The sequence below is a fragment of the Eptatretus burgeri genome, chromosome 3, assembly GCF_056783735.1.
Source record: "Eptatretus burgeri isolate ZD-2024b chromosome 3, Ebu_testis_v1, whole genome shotgun sequence".
Classification (NCBI taxonomy): domain Eukaryota; kingdom Metazoa; phylum Chordata; class Myxini; order Myxiniformes; family Myxinidae; genus Eptatretus; species Eptatretus burgeri.
This window is the reverse complement of record NC_140963.1, coordinates 48781384-48799893: the sequence shown is the minus strand read 5'-3', so window position 1 is coordinate 48799893 and position 18510 is coordinate 48781384. Positions and strand designations below refer to the sequence as shown.

General features: G+C 44.3%; 1 protein-coding gene and 1 pseudogene across 2 annotated transcripts in view; one reads left to right on the top strand and one right to left on the bottom strand.

The window, feature by feature from the left end:
* The window catches only part of LOC147029830 (reticulophagy regulator 3-like), a 58656-nt gene that overhangs the window by 28431 nt on the left and 11715 nt on the right, over positions 1 to 18510 (top strand). For both annotated transcript variants that reach the window (XM_085873195.1, XM_085873196.1), the window contains 4 exons: positions 9864 to 9990; positions 16198 to 16282; positions 16909 to 17049; positions 17796 to 17875. In XM_085873195.1, the coding sequence (XP_085729321.1) occupies positions 9864 to 9990; positions 16198 to 16282; positions 16909 to 17049; positions 17796 to 17875 (433 nt within the window). The remainder of the gene's footprint in view (positions 1 to 9863; positions 9991 to 16197; positions 16283 to 16908; positions 17050 to 17795; positions 17876 to 18510) is intronic.
* LOC147029831 (zinc finger BED domain-containing protein 5-like) lies at positions 5500 to 6117 on the bottom strand (annotated as a pseudogene).

The following is an 18510-nucleotide window of genomic DNA, read 5'->3' as shown; positions in this document are numbered from 1 at the left end:
GACAGACGCACTGAAGCTCAATGGTAAATAATAAATAAACACAAACAATTGTATAAAAATTAAAAACTTCATCAAGCACTTGCTGTGCTGTGGTGGGGGCTGATGAGGACTTTTCTTCTCTATTAATTATTTTCTCCAAATTCTCATATATTACTGGTCAATGACTTAAACTGATTGACACTTAAAATAATGTTAATGTCCCCTATTTGCCAACGATGTTTAAACGATATGACTTAAAACTGATCATTACTTGTATATATTTTATGTGTGCATTGTCTTTGCCTATGTAGCTTTTTGAAAAATACTTTTTGTATGTAAAGGCGAGGCTCGTGGAAGAGCAATAACACAGAACGGATTTCAGACTCAACAGCACAAAAGGAGCACCAGAAAGAGAGATTGGTGGGAGACACCAACAGCAGACCCGAGGGACAAAATAGAGGGAGACTTGACAACAAGGGATTTGGGTAAGAATAAGGGGAAGGGGTGGGCAAGGTAGATACAAGAGCAAACTCTCAGGAAGGGAAAAACTGGAAATTTGAAGTGGTGGCTTGGGGGAGGGGGTGGGGTGAAACTTTTTTTTTATTTACTACCTCTGCCACCGGCAATGAAGGAGGTTATGTTTTCACCCCTTTCTGTTTGTCTGTTTGTGTGCAAGATATCTCAAGTTGTGGACAAATCCAGATGAAATTTTGTGGACAGGTTGGGTGTGTGACAAGGACGAACTGATTAGATTTTGGTGAAGATCCGGATCCGACAACAAGAATTTAAGTGATTCTTCACCATTGAGAGATGGGGCCAAAAATGATATATAGCAAGATATTTCAAAAAGTTGTGGATGGATTCAGACAAAACTTGGTGGACATGTTTGGGTGTCCGACAAGGATGAATTTGTTCAATTTTGGTGAAGATCCGAATCCAGATCCGGATCTGATAATTTTTCAAGTGATTCTTTGCCATTGAGAGATGGGACGAAAACAATGTAGTACTGTATTATCCGATATGTTCTCGTATATCAGGCATTGCATGGTGGAGGTATGCACTTTAATGAGTGCTTTTCTAGTTCAAATACTGTACTAGCAAAGAACCTGGCCTTGTGGACAACTAAATTCTCCCATTCTCTGATGTCTATGGAGTATTTTGGTACGACTTGTAATATCGGCTTCCAGCTGGTGGCTCTACAATATATATATATATATATATATATGTATATATATATATATGTATATGTATATATATATATATATATATATATATATGTATATATATGTATATATATGTATATATATGTATATATATGTATATATGTATATATGTATATATGTATATATGTATATATATATATATATATATATATATATATATATATATATATATTGTTGTGGCTGTGGAAATTCGCAATACACCATAAAAGGGTCCTTAGATCAGTTATGATGATAAGTATATGTGTAGTTAGATTTCCCCACCGTTGTTTAGAGGGAATTTCCGTGTTCACCGCGCTGCGATCCTTTGAGTTAGCCGTTTTTCTTTTCTCTATCATTATTTTGGACCAATCATCCCCCAACAATCAAATCGCCACCACCAACACCATCCCAACCAACTACAACTCAAACACCACCACCTTCACTTCTTTACCTCCACAACTCCACCCCGCAAACATCGCTTCACCGCCATTCTCAAACGATGCCCGCCAGCAACCAAATCGCCACCACCAACACCCTTCCCAAACCACCTCAGCAAACTCCCACCACCTCCGCCTTTCTACCACACATCGTGCCATGGGCTGTGAATGGGTTCCTTTCGCCTTGAAAAGCGGATCAGGAATGAATCACGCCCCCTTTTCTTCCATCCAATGACTGAGCATCAGGTGGTGTAGTCCCGCTGTGATCTAGAAATTTGCATGTACGCCCCTCCCTCGACCTATATAAGCGCGAACACAACGCAGCTCGCGGCAGGAAAAGTGGGAGCAGTGGAGCGTCAGCAGAAAAGTGGGAGCAGTGGAGTGGCAGCAGTAGTGTCGGCAGTCAAGTGGCAGCCAAGTCTGGAGTCGGTGGAGTGGCAGTCTGGAGAAGCGGGAGACTGGGCAGTCAAATCGAGTGTGGTGTCGGCGGGGCAGTCAAGTCGGGAGACGGAGCTCGAAGCCGACGGGAAAGGCAGACGGGGAGCGCCGGAGAGAGATCACCGACCACGCCAGGGGCACGAAGCCAGGCGCAGCTATGCTGACATTGCGGCTTGCCCGCCATCGCGCCACGAGGGCGCGGGTAAGACCCTTCGGTCTCGTGGACCTGGCCGCTCATCCAGGTTCCACGCGCATTAGGCCCATGGGCCCAGTCTGACTCCCTTGTCTATGAGGGGGTCTTTTCTTGCTTTTTCTTTGAATACGTGTTGTGGCGCCAAGTCCCGCAAGTAAAACCGTATAAGTGATTGTACATCATTGCTTATAGACGGTCGTAGCACCTTTTGCTTTGCTTTTGTTCTGCATACGTGCATGTTAGTGTTTTGCATTCCTGACTGCATATGTGCTTGTATAATAAATGTATGAGTGTGCAATAAATGTGCTTGTCGAACTGTTCCCCATTTCGTTGCGTCCTTTCCTTTGTTTGAAAGTTCCATCTTGCATCACGGAAGGAATTGGTAGGAGGGGTGTAAGCACCTGGTAAATAATCACGTCCGTCGGGGCCGGCGATAACACCGCTCGGTTACACTGAACAACAAATTTCAAAAAATATTTTTTACTGGAGATGTGTAAAGTGATTAAGACTAATTTGGGTACGCTGATTTCAAAAATCATAACCGTTTTGCTGTATCACGTCAGGATTTTCAGTAACAGAAATATTCCAATTGCCTAGAAGTCAGGATTTCAATGAAATTTACATATGTCTTTAACATGTCTATTTCGTACAATTGTTGTTAACTTGTGTTATATTTCTTTCTTTCAGATAAAGATGAGTAGGCGTTCCTGTACCAATCATCCTGACAACTTCTGTTATGTCTGTGGTCGGTATACCAAAAAAGATCAACAGCGAAGTATATCTACAGCAGTGAAAATGAAGGCCGCCTACTTTCACTACTTCGGGTGTAAGGTGGGGGACCAAGAACAGAGCTGGGCACCACACATCTGCTGCACAAGCTGTCACACAACCTTGACTCAGTGGTTGGTGGGCAAGCGCGCGAGCATGCCATTTGCGGTGCCCATGATATGGCGTGAGCCGCAGAATCATCATGATGATTGTTATTTCTGCTGCACAAGCATCGCCGGCTTCAACAAGAAGAATAAAGGTCACATCAAGTACGCTGACTGCGTCTCTGCTCGTAAACCTGTGCCTCATGATGACGAGAACCCCGTTCCAACACCTCCAGCTGATCAGAACATAGCTGTAAGCAGTGGTGAAGAGGATGGTGATGATGAACCTTTTGAACCCGACACTCAAGAATCACACCTTCTGAACCAGGGAGACTTAAATGATCTTGTAAGAGATCTCTCGCTGTCAAAGGCGAAGGCAGAGCTGTTTGGATCAAGGTTGCAGCAGTGGAATCTACTTGAACCTAACACCAAGATATCCTTGTTCAGAGCACGTCACAGAGACATGGCTGAGTTCTTTGAGATGGAAGACACGATGACATTCTGCAGTGACATCAACGGTCTGTTGAAAGAACTTGGGTGTGATCACGATCCTGCAGACTGGCGCCTCTTCATCGACTCGGGGAAGAACAGCTTGAAGGCTGTTTTGCTCCACAATGGCAACGAGAAACCATCAGTCCCACTGGCTCGCGCGTTCGGCATGACAGAGACCTATGAGACTATGCGGCAGCTGCTTGATTCCATCAAGTACAATGACTTCAACTGGCACATCTGCGGAGACTTGAAAGTGGTGGCGCTGTTGTTAGGGCTGCAGTCAGGCTACACGAAATACATGTGCTTCCTTTGTCTCTGGGATAGCAGAGACGACAAGAATCACTGGACGAAGAAAGATTGGGAAGAGCGAAAAGAGCATGTGAAGCATGTCGCCCTTGTCGACCCAGCCAAGGTTTTCCTTCCACCACTCCACATAAAGCTCGGCTTGATGAAAAGTTTTGTACGGGCAATGGATCTGAATGGGCGTGGGTTTTTATACCTCAAGGAAAAGTTTGGCAACACCTTGTCGGAGGCCAAGATCAAGGCTGGTGTCTTTGTTGGACCGCAAATCTGACAGATTATGAAGGACGAAACTTTTCCGACAACTCTAAACCCCAAAGAGCTGGCAGCGTGGAGGAGCTTCAAAGCTGTGACGGACAACTTCTTGGGGAACGAGCGCCATGGACAGCTATGAAGAAATAGTGCAGCAGCTGCTGGAGTCCTTCAGGAAACTTGGCTCCAGGATGTCCCTGAAAATCCATTTCCTACACCAGCACCTGAACTTCTTCCCTGACAACTTGGGAGCAGTCTCGGACGAGCACGGCGAGCGATTCCACCAAGAGATTTCACTCATGGAGACGCGTTACCAAGGGCGGCACAACCCGAACATGATGGGCGATTTCTGCTGGTTCCTGCATCGTGAAACTGACACAGAGCAGCACAAACGCAAAGCCAAATGCCTAAAGCATTTTTAATTACATTCTAGTGGAGTTTTTTCTGTAATTTCTATAATTTTGAAGCATTCATGATGAAATAAATGAATTTTTGTAAATTTCATTGAAATCCTGACTTCTAGGCAATGGGAATATTTCTGTTACTGAAAATCCTGACGTGATACAGCAAAACGGTTATGATTTTTGAAATCAGCGTACCCAAATTAGTCTAAATCACTTTACACATCTCCAGTAAAAATTTTTTGTTGTTCAGTGTTATCACTGAAGCATGGAATGGACCGCTTAAGCGGTTCGTGTCCTTGGCCGGCCAGCGGCGAGGTACGATCGCCCGGTTAACTACCCGCACAGGTACTTAGGTAGGTCGAGTTTGGCGAACAACCCTATCCTGCGCGGGTGGCCGATTGGCACGATTGTGGTGGGGTCGAAAGATCCACCCGTGACTAGCTCCTGGCGGTAGTTCCAAGGAGGGTCACGACTGAATTGTCCGTTCCGGTAGGCGACGCGGTCGTGATTTGAGTTACGTGGCCGATCGCACGCCGGGTGGACCGAAATTCGTAACAATATATACACAGTATTTGCATGAGGAATGAGGGTTTGGTTCTACCCCGACCCTGAACCATGGGGACTATGACTTTTTTTTTAACTGCCTAAAACGGTGGTTCTCAAACTTTTTTTGACTACTGCCCCCTTCTGCCCTCTTGGAGCGGCCCAATGCCCCCTTGTCCTATTGTTCGTGGTCGGACACCCAGTGGGCAATAGGATAGATGGGAAGAAAAAATAACAGAAGCCAAATATTTTCTGAAGAATATTTTACTTTATTTTACTTTACTTTTCCTTTACTTTTCTATTTTATTTTGCACTACCTACAATGTTTCAGCAGAACAGGTCCAGGTGAGGCAAACTGGGAATCTGTTATCACAGGCCCAAATACCTTTAGTGTGAAGGGTGGGCCTGGTGACTCGCTGCGAGATTACGAACGTCTGGCTCCATCTCAGTGAGGTGTAGACGCAGATCGCCCCTCTTGGTAATGTCAACGCAGTTTCGATACTTGGTCAGCAGCACCATCACGGCGCTGAACCCTCTTTCAACGAGGTATAATGTGGGGAACGCCATCAGCAGCAGTTCTGCCTCTGTCCACATTGCGGGGTATTCGCCCCGCTCCAGAATCCAGAATTTGCCATATTCATGCTGCGAGAATCTTGCCTTCGCCTCATCATCATTCCACAAGTTGATAATTTCGTCCTGTCATTCGCGCTTCACATCTCGAATGTCACATTTGAATGGGTTGATCACCCATGCTGGCACCGACAGTTCCAGCATGCCTGAAACGCTGCTCCATATCTCCACGAATCTTCTCAAGGTGATTGCAATAAACGAGCAGCTCTTCATTAGAAACAGCAGTTTCCTTTGCCAACCGGGGAAAGTGGTACATATCTCTGCGGCCGAGGGTTTCCCTGTGCAGAGTCGCCTTGGTTACGAACGCGCCAATCACTTTCTTTGCTTTAATCAGCGTCATATGGTCACCCTGGAGTTGTTTGTTGACATCATTCAGTATACCGAATATGTCCGCGAGGTAAGCCACATCATGCTCAATCACATTCACTTTCTCCGATAACTCTGTATCAATTTCCGACAGAAACTCGACCACTGTCGAGAAGAGGGCATGGAAACGGGTCAAACAAGTGCCTTTGGACAACCATCGAACTTCGGTATGCAACAAGAGTCTCTCGAATGGTTCATCATTCTCCTGGCAAAGCTGACGAAACAGCCGATCATGCAGAGATGATACCTTGATTTTATTCACTGCTTTGATTACTATTTGGAGTGATGTATGAAGTCTGGTGCTGAGAGCTTTTGCTACAAGATGCTGTCGGTGCACGATACAGTGAATGGTGAACACGGACAGTACCTGGTTCTTCAGCAGCGCAATAAAACCACGCTGGCGGCCAACCATCGCTGGTGCCCCGTCCGTCGCGCAAGCGAGAATGTTCTCCACTGGTATGTTCTTATCAGTAAAGTACTTCTCCAACGTTTGGAAGATGGAAGAACCCTTCTATTCGTATCGCTCTGGAGCGAGCGGGCAAACAACAATTCTTCCACCATTTCCTGATCACGGATGAAGCGAACGTAGCAGAGTAACAGAGCTTCACTGTCACGCAAAGTGGACTCATCCAGCTGGTTGGCGAAGTGCGTGCTTCTCAGCTCACAACACAGCTTATCTTCTACATCTGATGACATTTCATCAATCCACCTGGCCACGGAATCATTGCTGAGCGCAATCGACGAGGGAACTGGATACGGATCCTGGCCCATAACAGTTTTTATCACTTCCCCAACAGCCGGTTTGATCAACTGTTCGCCGATTGAATACGGTTTTCCAGATCTGGCGATGAGCAATGACAGCTTATACGACGCTTCCAGTCCTTTATCCACAAGCTTTTGGCTGGCTTTGAACATTGTCGTTACCGTGGATTGCTTCTCAAATTTCTATTTCAGTGATTGGAAATAGCTGACCTCTGCGTGAGCCTTATCACTGTGCTTTTTACTCAGGTGCTCGCTCAGTCGAGATTGTGTCATTGCTTGATTGGACAGCTAGATACCACACAACAAACACATCGGTAACTGCATGTTCGTCAGGGATGGAATGAATCCATTCTTGATGTATTCAACAGAATACTGACGACACTTTTTCTTTGAAGCCGACCGGACGTGAAGCTTTTTTGAATAACGAAATCAATATGCCAAGATGTCGAAAGACTAACACCAGTATAAGGCCAAACAATAATTATATATTTCCGGTCTCTGGTCAGCGCGTGCATCGATTTTCACCCTGCGCGTCAAAAATTTTTTTTCTTCACATTTCCAACGGGAGCTACAACAGCGCGCACCTAAAACACAATGTCGCGCCGCCTCAGTACTCCCGCCTCACTGGGAATTGCGCTGCCGGATCATAACACATGCATATGGTATTCACGCCATGTGTGTATTTAAAAAAAAACACTGACTTGCATTGTTGGTAAATAAACAAGTCTGCAATATGCTTGAAGAACTTAATGATTTTCACAATAAATACATTTTAAAATGTGTTCATTATTTACAAAAAGGCCTACCTGTCCCATTGCCTGTCTTTAATTTTTCTCTGGACGGTGCCACGGCAAACGAGGAGGACCGCAACAGGCATTGTATGGCCAATTTGCCGAATGGTGCCGGGTAACCTGTTCACACTGCAGGAAGCCCAATGATCGCTCCTAATCGCCGCTACTGCTCTAAATTGCCAGCGCCCCCCAAATCATTGCCAGTGCCCCCTACCACTCGTGGAGTCTGGAGCACCCCCCCCTGAAAGTTCCCACCACCTACTGGGGGGGCGGTAGGGACCACTTTGAGAACCACTAGCTTAAAACCTTACCATGCACCCGAGTTTTCAACTCGTTCTGTCCTGCGGTTTAGGAATGCATTTAAGTGAAATGGACAAATGCATACTTCTCAAATTAGAATTGGTTATTTTGTTCCGTCAAGTCGTGTCTGCCTTTTCATGACATTTATGATCAGGTTTCTCCAAACCTATCTAACCTACACTGCTTCCCCAAGGTCTGGCAAAATCCTGTATTTTGAGCCAGGCTGAACATTTTTGGATATTCAACAGTCAACGGTAGCTCCCTGGTGGATAGGGAAGCAACAATGTTTATGTGTATTTGTATCATAAGGCTAAGAAAAATCTAAGTAACTTCAACGCAGGAGGAGGCTGGTCAGCCCGTCGAGCCTGCACATTACATGCATATACAGTATAAATGTAATTAAATTTATTTGAATTGTGCAAAATAATTTGATAATATATAATACCGTATTTAAAGATGTAAGCTTAAACATAATCCCGTCTACATAATGGAATGAGATTACTCGTCTATGACAAAATCAGTTTTTGTTTTTTTTTTAAAGTAATATTAAACAAATATCGTGCTTAACTTTTGCCTAAATATTTTCCACAGGTAAAGAGAAACACTACTTTTATTTAGGATCACTATCAACTTTCTCTCTGATTTAATATAAAATTGGAGGTTCTTTATGTATCAGAAATATTATTGACATAATTCCATGCCGTCAGAACCATATTGAGATCATGGAAATGAGGCAAGACCTGTGTTTAGTCCTGAAAACAGTTTCCAACAGAGTAGTATACTCAGAGTTGGCCTTGTAACACTTACACAAGCCTCTGCAGGCCTTTTTACAATTCCTGTGTATGAGCTTTTGTAGCACCTATTTTGAGCTTGGTCAAGTAAAGTCCATTTTAGCTTCACCATCTGTCCTCTCCCATCTCCAATCTGAGGCATTGGGTAACTTATTTTGCCATATACGTTCTCCCTGATAGGCTGCACACATAGTGTGGTGTTTGAGGACTGCCTGTTTCAGTGAGATATTCTCCAGGACTCTTGACCTTCTTGAGACCAGGTGTTCCTTGCCTCATTGGCCTTGCACAATTCACTTGTTCTGTTTTAGAGGAGTACAGTACCACAAACTTTTCAAGAAGTATCTGGTGAAAGCCAGTAAAGCTCTTAATGGGATTCTTATCTCCTCTCTCCATCAAGGCTGGAGTGCCCCCAAGGTAGTGTCTTGGGCTCATTCTTGTTCTTTATCTTCATCGATGATCTTTCTGATTCCCTGGAAAATCTTGCTTGTGTCTTTGCTGATGATTCCAACCTCTGCCATATCGTCTCATCTTTTAGACAGGCAGGTACCAGCCTCTTCCCTCTATGCAGACCTTGATAGAATCAGGAGCTGGTCAAATAGTTCTTCTGTTTCAGTATGACAAAGAATACATAGTTTCCAGTCAATAGGGCTTTGTCTTTTTGAAAGAACTTGGCTCTAAAGTACTGTATGTACAAGCTTGTATTGTTGTGGCGTGTACAGGTTAGTTCCACCACCAAAAATATACAGTTCGGTCCCATCGCCAATACATTTTCCAGTCTTGAATAATATTCCTTGTCTTAAAAATCTTAAAAATAAACAACAGGTGTTAATTGATGGATTTATACATTTTGTTTTTTAGTATTTGGCTTAAACAGGTCTGGTCTGACACCGAATCTACAGGATAGTGCTATCACCAATACAATTGCCAGTCCTGGCTCGCCTGTTTCCTGGAACAGGCCTGTAATTCATCAAATAAATACAATAATTAATTTGTATGAAGTTTTATACAAATGAAGTCCAGGTTTGTTAAAATGTGGAAGGAATGTGCATAATAAGTGACATAACCTTGGGTGTGTTTTTTTTTTTTTTTTTTTTTTTTTTTTTAACACCAGACAGGAAGAGTTACAGCCTGTTGCTTCTGGGTTGCCAGAGCTCTGTGATCAACTTGCCACTGCATGGCATTCTCGGTTGATCTTCCTCCATAATGCAAAGGACTTTCGGTTGCATAATCCAGGCAAAGTAAGCAACTGTACCACCTTCACTCCCCCCCCCCCCATTCCATCCCCAAAACAGAACTTTATGTCAGAATGATTTTGTGGGAATAGGATGGGGCCTAGAATCCCACTGCAGTTATAAGTTATTATTTATTGGACTTAAGAGTCCACAAACGTAGATCATGCCTTTTTTGCTCGCCTGTTCGAAGAACAGAGCTATAGCGATACCCCCGGCATGAGCGTCGGCGTCAGCGTGAGCGTGAAAATGTTAAAGTTTTTGGTGCAAGTTATTTCCTTTCTAATGTTTTTATCTACCCCACTATTTTTTACTGATTACAATATACAAATGCATATATTGCTTCAAAATTATTTGGATCAGACTTCACTGCAATGCTTTATAAAAATATTATTAGACTAGTTAATATCATTATTACTTTCATTTTTAGCTCGCCTGTTCGAAGAACAGAGCGCTATAGCGATACCCCCGGCATGAGCGTCAGCGTGAGCGTGAAAATGTTAGTTTTTGGAACACGTTATTTCCTTTCTAATGTTTTTATCTACCACACTTTTTTTACTGATTACAATATACAAATACATATATTGCTTTAAAATTATTTGGACCAGACTTCACTGCAATGCTTTATAAAAAATATGATTAGACTAGTCTTTTAAAAACGATAAATGTATAAACAGGTGAGCATTGGGTGGCTTTGACACCAATTTTCTGGTTATATTTCTCACCATGCTTCTGCAAGTATTCCCTACACACTCTGGGGAGGGTAGACAGGAAGTACATTGTTTATGAATGAATGTTTCTTAAAGAAGAATAATCATTCCTTTCATGTCTTCAGACGCATAGGGCTGCTGAGGCTAGGGGGCATAATCCTGGACAGGTCACCACGCTGATGTAGTTTCTTAACCAAAGTGAACCTTTAAAATATAAAATTAAATTTGTCTTTGTTGTTGTTGGTGGTGGTGGTGGTGTTTTCTGCATACAAGCTCAAGGAAAAGCTTGAACACAGAATGAATCAGGACACAATATATACAGTTCGGTACAATATATACAGATAAAAAGGAACAGCAGAAAGTGGGGAGAGGGGAAAATGCAAATAGCAGGGCCAAGGGACAAAATAGACAGATGGACAAACAAGGAATGAGGGGTAGATGCATAGGGTGGACTCTGGATACAAGAACAAACTCTCAGTAAGGAAAAACTGGGAAAATTATTTGGGGGGGGAGGGGGAGCTTTACTTTAATGGGGGTAGGAAAGATGATTGTTTTGGATGGGAGATTACCTGAGATGGTGGTGGACAGAAATGAGGGAAGAATGAGATTGAAGAGAATGTGAAAGTTGGTTCCATTGGTGGGGGAAAAAGAGGAATGCATGAGTGGTGGTGAGCAATGGTTCTGCGATTTTGGGAGTTTCACAAGAAGCAGGTTGCTGGTGGACCACGTGTGCCCTGCAGAAACCTGGGGGGGGGGGGGTGCAAAGCACGGAAAGAGCAGAGAGTGCAAGACCAGAAAGGAGGCGGTAGAAGACAGAGACCACTGATCTCTCTGATGGCAAAGTGATAGGCCCATAGCCTCGACTTCATCGCAGGAGATTCCATTGATCGTGAAGGCCGCTTTCCACAGTGTAAACTATCCAAATTGCTGACCCTCCAATCAAATGTCAACCACCTTCGTTTGTGGAAACAGGCTGAAGTGAACCAGTTGAAAGGGGGTGAAGCTCCTGAGATCTGTGGCATCCATGCTGAACTTCTCAAGGCTGGTGGAAATGCTGTACTCGTGTCATTGAATGCAGTTCTGTGCTCTGCTTGGAACACAGGCATCATCTCAACTGACATGAAGAGGAAGAGAGGCCTAACAGCCGAAAGACTAACAACAACAAACAGAAAGTACCAGTCCCCTCCTTTTGGGATGTAAAACACTCATGTCAGAACAGCTGTACACAGAAAGACATGACATCTGTAGAGTAATCCACTGGCACATCTGTAAACATTTCAACATATTCCGGTCCCAGAACAGTCATGAAAACAAAACAAATCCGATCCTTGATAATGAACATATAATGCTCATGTGTGACAAGATGATCCCATCAAGTATGGACAATGCAAACAAAGCACTGCATATGGACATGGTGCCTAAACACAAAAAGGAAAAGTCGGCATGGTTGATCGAGGTTTCAGTTCCCAATGATTTTGGACTAACTGCTACAGAAATCAGGAAAATAAACAAATACCAGGATCTGAAAAATGAGGTCAAGAGGACCTGGAAATTGAAGAAAGCTGAAATTATACCAGTGATCGTCAGCTCCAGGAATGATAAAGAAAACCCTCACTGAGTACTTAAAAATCATTTTGTTATATCACTCCAAACGAGCTACAAGTGGAGGCTGTCAGGTTCAGTGAAGATTTTGGAACGAGGCTATGAGAACAAAGTTTCAAAGTTTGGTTTATGAATCATGATCCTTTACCAAAAAGGAAGTTGAGATTTTGAGTTGTGGGAGAACTTCCTCCCACCTCCTTTAACTCAAATGGAGATAACCAATGGGAGTACTTTCTGTGCAGCTGCCGTTCACAGGGCAACTCACTGGGTGATGGGATTGGGGCAAAGCCTTTGGGACCCCCATTCTTTGATTACAGGAGGAAAAGCACACGGTAACCTTCTTGGGTCAAATTGCGGTGATGTGTGTTCGGGTGATGCTGATGTGTCGTCCAGCAGACGGCGGTCTCCTTGGGTTAACCTGAGGCGGTCCCTTCGGGTGGGTGCCTGGAATGTCCTATCGCTGAGAGGATAATCACTAGTCTCTATCATATGAGCTCCAGCGTTTGAACATCGGTATTGCAGCACTCTGAGGTTTGGAGACCGGATAGTGGTGAGATCATGGTGGGTGGTTCCACCTTCTACTTGTCTGGTTGCTCTGATGGTTACCATGCCCAAGGAGTTGCTGCAGTTGTGTCCAATAACCTGGCTCCCATGATAATCGAGGTAACACTGGTCAATGAGCATAATGTGAGAATGAGGATTCGTCACTCCTTGAGTTTCATTTTTCTGGTTTCTGTTTATGCTCCGACTGAGATGACTGATCTCACTGTGAAGGATGCATTCTATTCCACGCTCGAGTCTGTGGTTGATCAGTGCTCCAGGCGAGACACTCTTCTGGTGTTGGGGGATTTCAATGCATCAACTGGAACTGATTGGGATGGTTATGAGGCATGTGTTTGTCTCCATGGGTCTGGAACCATGAGTCAGAATAGCACTAAGTTCCTTGACGTTGCAAGAAGTTGTGGATTAAGGGTGACTCGTTCATGGTTTCAGTGCCCACAGCTGCATCGCTGGACTTGGTATTCCAATGCTGGTGGTGTGGCAAAGGAGATTGACCATGTGCCCGTTGATGTTCACTGGAGGATGATTCAGAACTGCAGGGTCTCCCGGAGTGCTCAGTTCCTCATTACTGACCACAGGCTTGTTGTATCTATTCTGAAGGTGCACCTTAAATCCAGGAGAATGGTACCAGCCCAGCCTCGGCTGAATGTTGGCAAGTTCAAGGATGAGGGGTAGCTGAGGAGTTTGCGAACAGGCTGAGTGTTGATTTGGCGGGTCTGCGTATTTTGAGGAATCCTGAAGAGTTGTGGAGTGACTTCGAGATGACCATACTTGATGTTGCCGGTGGAGGTCTTAGAACCCACCGTCTGGTGAAGAAGAATTTGTCTCCCAAGGGACACTGGATACCATTGACCAGAGTTGTTGGGCCAGGCTTAATGGCAGAGCTGACCTGATCAGGGAGTTGAATAAAACTGTACTTGTGAGGAATCTGTGAAGGGTTAGAGCATCACCTGTGGTCAAGTGATTCTCATCCCGCTCGCAGAGGAATTTGTGCATTGTGTTCCTCCCCGCCCTTTTCTCTGTGTACTGCAGTTAAAGCGGAGGGTGGTAAGCTCTTGACGGAGGAGTCTGAAGTGAAGTCCCGCTGGGCCGGTTACTTTGAGCGGCTGTACCAGGCTGACCCACCAGCTGTTGAGTTGGATGTCAGGGGTGTAACTATCCAAATTGCTGACCCTCCAATCAAATGTCAACCACCTTCGTTTGTGGAAACAGGCTGTGGTGAACCAGTTGAAAGGGGGTGAAGCTCCTGAGATCTGTGGCATCCATGCTGAACTTCTCAAGGCTGGTGGAAATGCTGTACTCGTGTCATTGAATGCAGTTCTGTGCTCTGCTTGGAACACAGGCATCATCTCAACTGACATGAAGAGGGGCCTTGTATAAGTGTGATCGCCAGGACTGCAACAACTACCGATGTGTGACGCTACTCTCATTACCGAACAAGGTTGCATAATTCTTGATGGGGTTCGCCAACATCTGCTTGAGCATCAGCGCCCAGAGCAATCGGGATTGACACCAAAGACGTCAAAGATTGACCCTATCCTTGTTCTTCGGGTCCTCACCGAACGCAGGTTAGACTTTTGCCATGGGCTGCTCACAGCTTATGTTGATCTCGGCAAAGCATTTGATTCAGTGAATCAGGCTGCCCCCTGGAGGATTCTTGGTCTTTGTGAGGTGCTACCAAAACTGATCAATCTGATTTCTGAACTATACTCTGGCACTTAGAGTGCTGTGAGGTGTGGTCGTTCCATCTCTGACTGATTTCCAGTTACTACAAGTTTGTGAGGGGTGTCTACTGCCCCCACACTTTTCAGCGCTTATATAGACTGGAATCTAGGGACGATGTCGGAGAGATCAAGCTGTGGTGCATCGTTTGGGAATGTCGAGATATCTGGCCTTGATTTCACAGATGTTGCAATCATCTTTGCAGAGTCGCTGAATATCCTTATCGAGGCCCTCGAGGTGGTGCTGAATGAGGAGTTGGAGCCACCGGGATTACGGGTTTCCTTGGTTAAAACTAAGCTCTGTCTTTCAATGACATCTTGGATGCTGCTATCTTGTCTGTACCAGTTTGTGGTGAGGATGTTGAGGTCACAGAGAGATTAACTTACCTTGGCAGTGATATTCATGTCTCCGCATGTTGAGCCAGAGGTCAATAGATATCTGGGTTGGGCCTGAGAGGCCATGTAATCACTGTATCATGGGGTGTGATGCTATTGGTACCTATTCAGGAGGATGAACGTCTGAGTTTTTAAGTTCTTGGTGCTTCCATTCTTGCTCTTCTGATGCGACTTTGTCTCAGATCCTTAATCAGAGTCCGAGACTTAACTTTTTTGGTACCAGGTCTCTTCAGTGAATCCTTGGCTATAGCTGGTCAGACTTTGTGTCCAACAAGCAGTTGCTGAGTGAGGCTCAGATGAGATTTGTTACTTGTATCGCCTGTGAGCATCAGCTGCGGCCGTATGGACATGTGACTCATTTTGCTGATGCTGGTCCTGCTCACCAGATTATTTTATCAAGGGAGCCTCATGAGTGGAGGAGGCTAACGGGCTGACTACGTTCCTCGTTGTTGCAGCAGGTTGATCGGCATATCAAGGAGATGGGGATGGGCCATGCGTGTCTGGGGGATGGCCATACAGAGGCTGCACCCACTTTCTGCTGGCACTCCAGAGGCAATGCGCTGCTCCGGCGCATGCTTCCATTCCTGACCTGAGTGTTGGCTGATATTCGAGCAGATGTAAGATGACCTAGGTTCAAACGATAGGGTGAAAAGAGCAGAAGGGGGAAGTGCAAAAGCAGCAGGGCAGATTTTTAACATACATGAGCTTCTGGTCCAGTTGCAGAATCAGTCGAGGTTTGCCAGAAAGTTCTCCACCTTCTCAGGTGCAAAAGACAGAGTACAGGAGTAGTTGAGTGTGACTGGATTGGGTTGGTACTGAAAGCGAGGGTTTGGGGGACATGGCATTTGTAATGATGTCCTCCTTTTCTAACCAATTTACGGTGCTTGAAAAAGGTTCACTACTGTTGCAAAATGAAGCTAAATGCAACTTCTTGTTATTTTTTGTTAATTTGTAGAAAGTGTAAATAGTACTTCCTATGGACAGCATTTAGGCCCATCTCAATTTTTCCTTGAGAATATGGTGGTGGGTCCTTTCCTTTTCTTTAAACTGATACTGTCCCTGTGGGGATGATTCACCTGTCTCACCTGTACTTTGTAGATGATTCACCTGTACTTTGTAGTGCCCATTCTTTTTTTCTCACTCTTGTTAGATTTCTCTCCACACCCCCTCCCCCCTGTTAACCTTTGCACAGTGATGTTCTCAACTGGTCCTGTTTCCTATGACAGTTTTGCATCCTGGCTTGCAGTTGCTGTTTTGGCCTCGCTTCGCTGGGCCAACACATACCTGGCGTTGGAGTCTTCTATCTCATGTGTAGGAATTATCTCAAAGTACCCACATAGTCACAACAGTAGCAATGTAAAATGAAAGATTTGTCTTGTTTGTGAAGGTTGGTGTCTATCGGCATTGGCGCATCGATAGAACAATGGATGCAATCAACAGAACATTGATCGAGATATGATTTCCGCCATGGGAAGAAAGAAGAAGGGGACGTTTTTGGTGTTGACCCTTTGTTTGCCCCTCTTTAATTCCGACAAAGGGTTAACCTCACATCAGCTTCTCCTTGCTTCTCATGGCAGGTAGCATACCTCGTTCTTTTGATTTGATTCAATAGCAATCTAAAGCCCTGTTTATATGCAGTGTTGAAAACGACACCCTTCAATCCCAATTGCCCTTTACACCCATTTATGATAAATGGATTTCCTCAATAATTATTATTTTTAAAAAGAAAAGAATTCTGGATTGAAGATTGGACAACCTGCACAGAAAATGTAATCCCTCCAATACTTTATTCATGAAAGACTTGTATTATTACAGTCGTGATCACTTGATGTCTGCTTTCACTGTCATCTGTTATTACCTGGGCCTTGCACAAGGTTTTCCACCAAAGGTTCTGTGAGAACAGGCTCTTCAGTGCAAACTGTTTCTCCCATCCCCAGTTCTTATGCTGCTCCTATGGCCATTGGCAGCCCACCATGGCCTGGGTGAAAAATTGTGCTGGAAACTCCAAGAAGTAGTTTATATGCTCGACTACAGTGGAAGGCCGCAACTCACCATGGACGGTGCCACCACCGGCAATCGTGAGTAGTTGCACATGCCCACCTTTTTTGTTTGTTTTTAACCAAAACCTGTCTGCTTGTTTGTGCTTGGAATGCTGTGGAAAGGAGTATGGTACCTTGCAGAAATTACAAGCATGTTTCTTTGTTTTTACAAAGGAGCCGCTGCCTCAGCACTTTGTAGTGAAATAAATAAATATTAATTGTGGGTAGCAGGGAAAGCAGCATGATCCTTGTTTGTATTAATTTTGTTTCATTCAGAAATGATCTTCCATCTGCCGAAACAGTGATGATCTTTTCCCCAACCAATGTCCACAACACCATATTCCTTAGAAATTTTGTTCAAAATAATCCAGCAGATATACAAGACTTGTTTTTGTGTATTTGATTTGCTATGAAACGTGTGACATTTCACAGCCAATCGTTAACCCACAATGGTAAGATATGGGGCTACCTTCACAGAATTCTTTTGGGGAATTCATCAAGTTGCATTTGTTTCACCAGCCCACCCCCTCCTGGGAAAGTAATCCATTCACGGACGTGTTTCTAGCTCCCAGACCATCAGTGTGTCTGTGGATTCATTCCTTTTTGATGCATAGTAAACATATAGTCAGCCCTTTGCTTGTGTGCAGGACTCTGGTCTACAGACAAATAATATTTGGTACATTGTTTCTTATAAATTACAGAATGATTTTTAAATTTTTAATTTGGTTTTCCTTTCTTAAACTTTCATGATATCGAAAGAACAATGGGTGAATGTTTAATTTCAGGAAGGGTGTTTGGGCATGGGTTGCCCTATGACAGTGATGATTCTGACAGTGAGGATGAACTTGCTTCCTTCTGCCCAGAGGTGAAATGCACACATAACATCTTTTGTTCAAACGGCAAAGATTCATTCCTGAGAGTCTGCGTTTTTAAATGACTTGTGCTTAAGGCCCGGTCACACCTTGACGTTTTAGCCAGCGATGGCAACGTGTTAAAATTTATGTAAAACGCTGGCTTACGTTGAACTTTTGATGTTTTTTTTTAAAGATTCGGACGTATTCATAGCGACTTGGTCTTATGTATAACGCATTGGTAACTACACAGAACGTTTCGTTGTGTTATAGATAACTTATACCAACGAATGCTGAACCTGTTGTCGGCCTACACAACCGATGCCCAACGGTAGTCTAACTTAGGCATAGCGCGTTGCACGCATCGCCGACGATGTCGTGACGTAGCCTATTAAAAGGCTGACGCACAACGATTCGAATCATAACTGCCGTAGAAATGGAAGGGTCAAAATCGCGGTCACACCTTGGCGATCTTGCCAGCGTATGCTGACGTAACAAAAAGTATGCCTAAAACGTTGGGGCACGTCAAATACGGTATGGGTAAGTTTGGTATGCGCGAGTAGAACGCTAAATACGCTATCATAAGTCGTAGTAAGTAGAGTACGTCAAGAAATTTTGAACATGTTCAAAATTTTACGACGTACTCGGC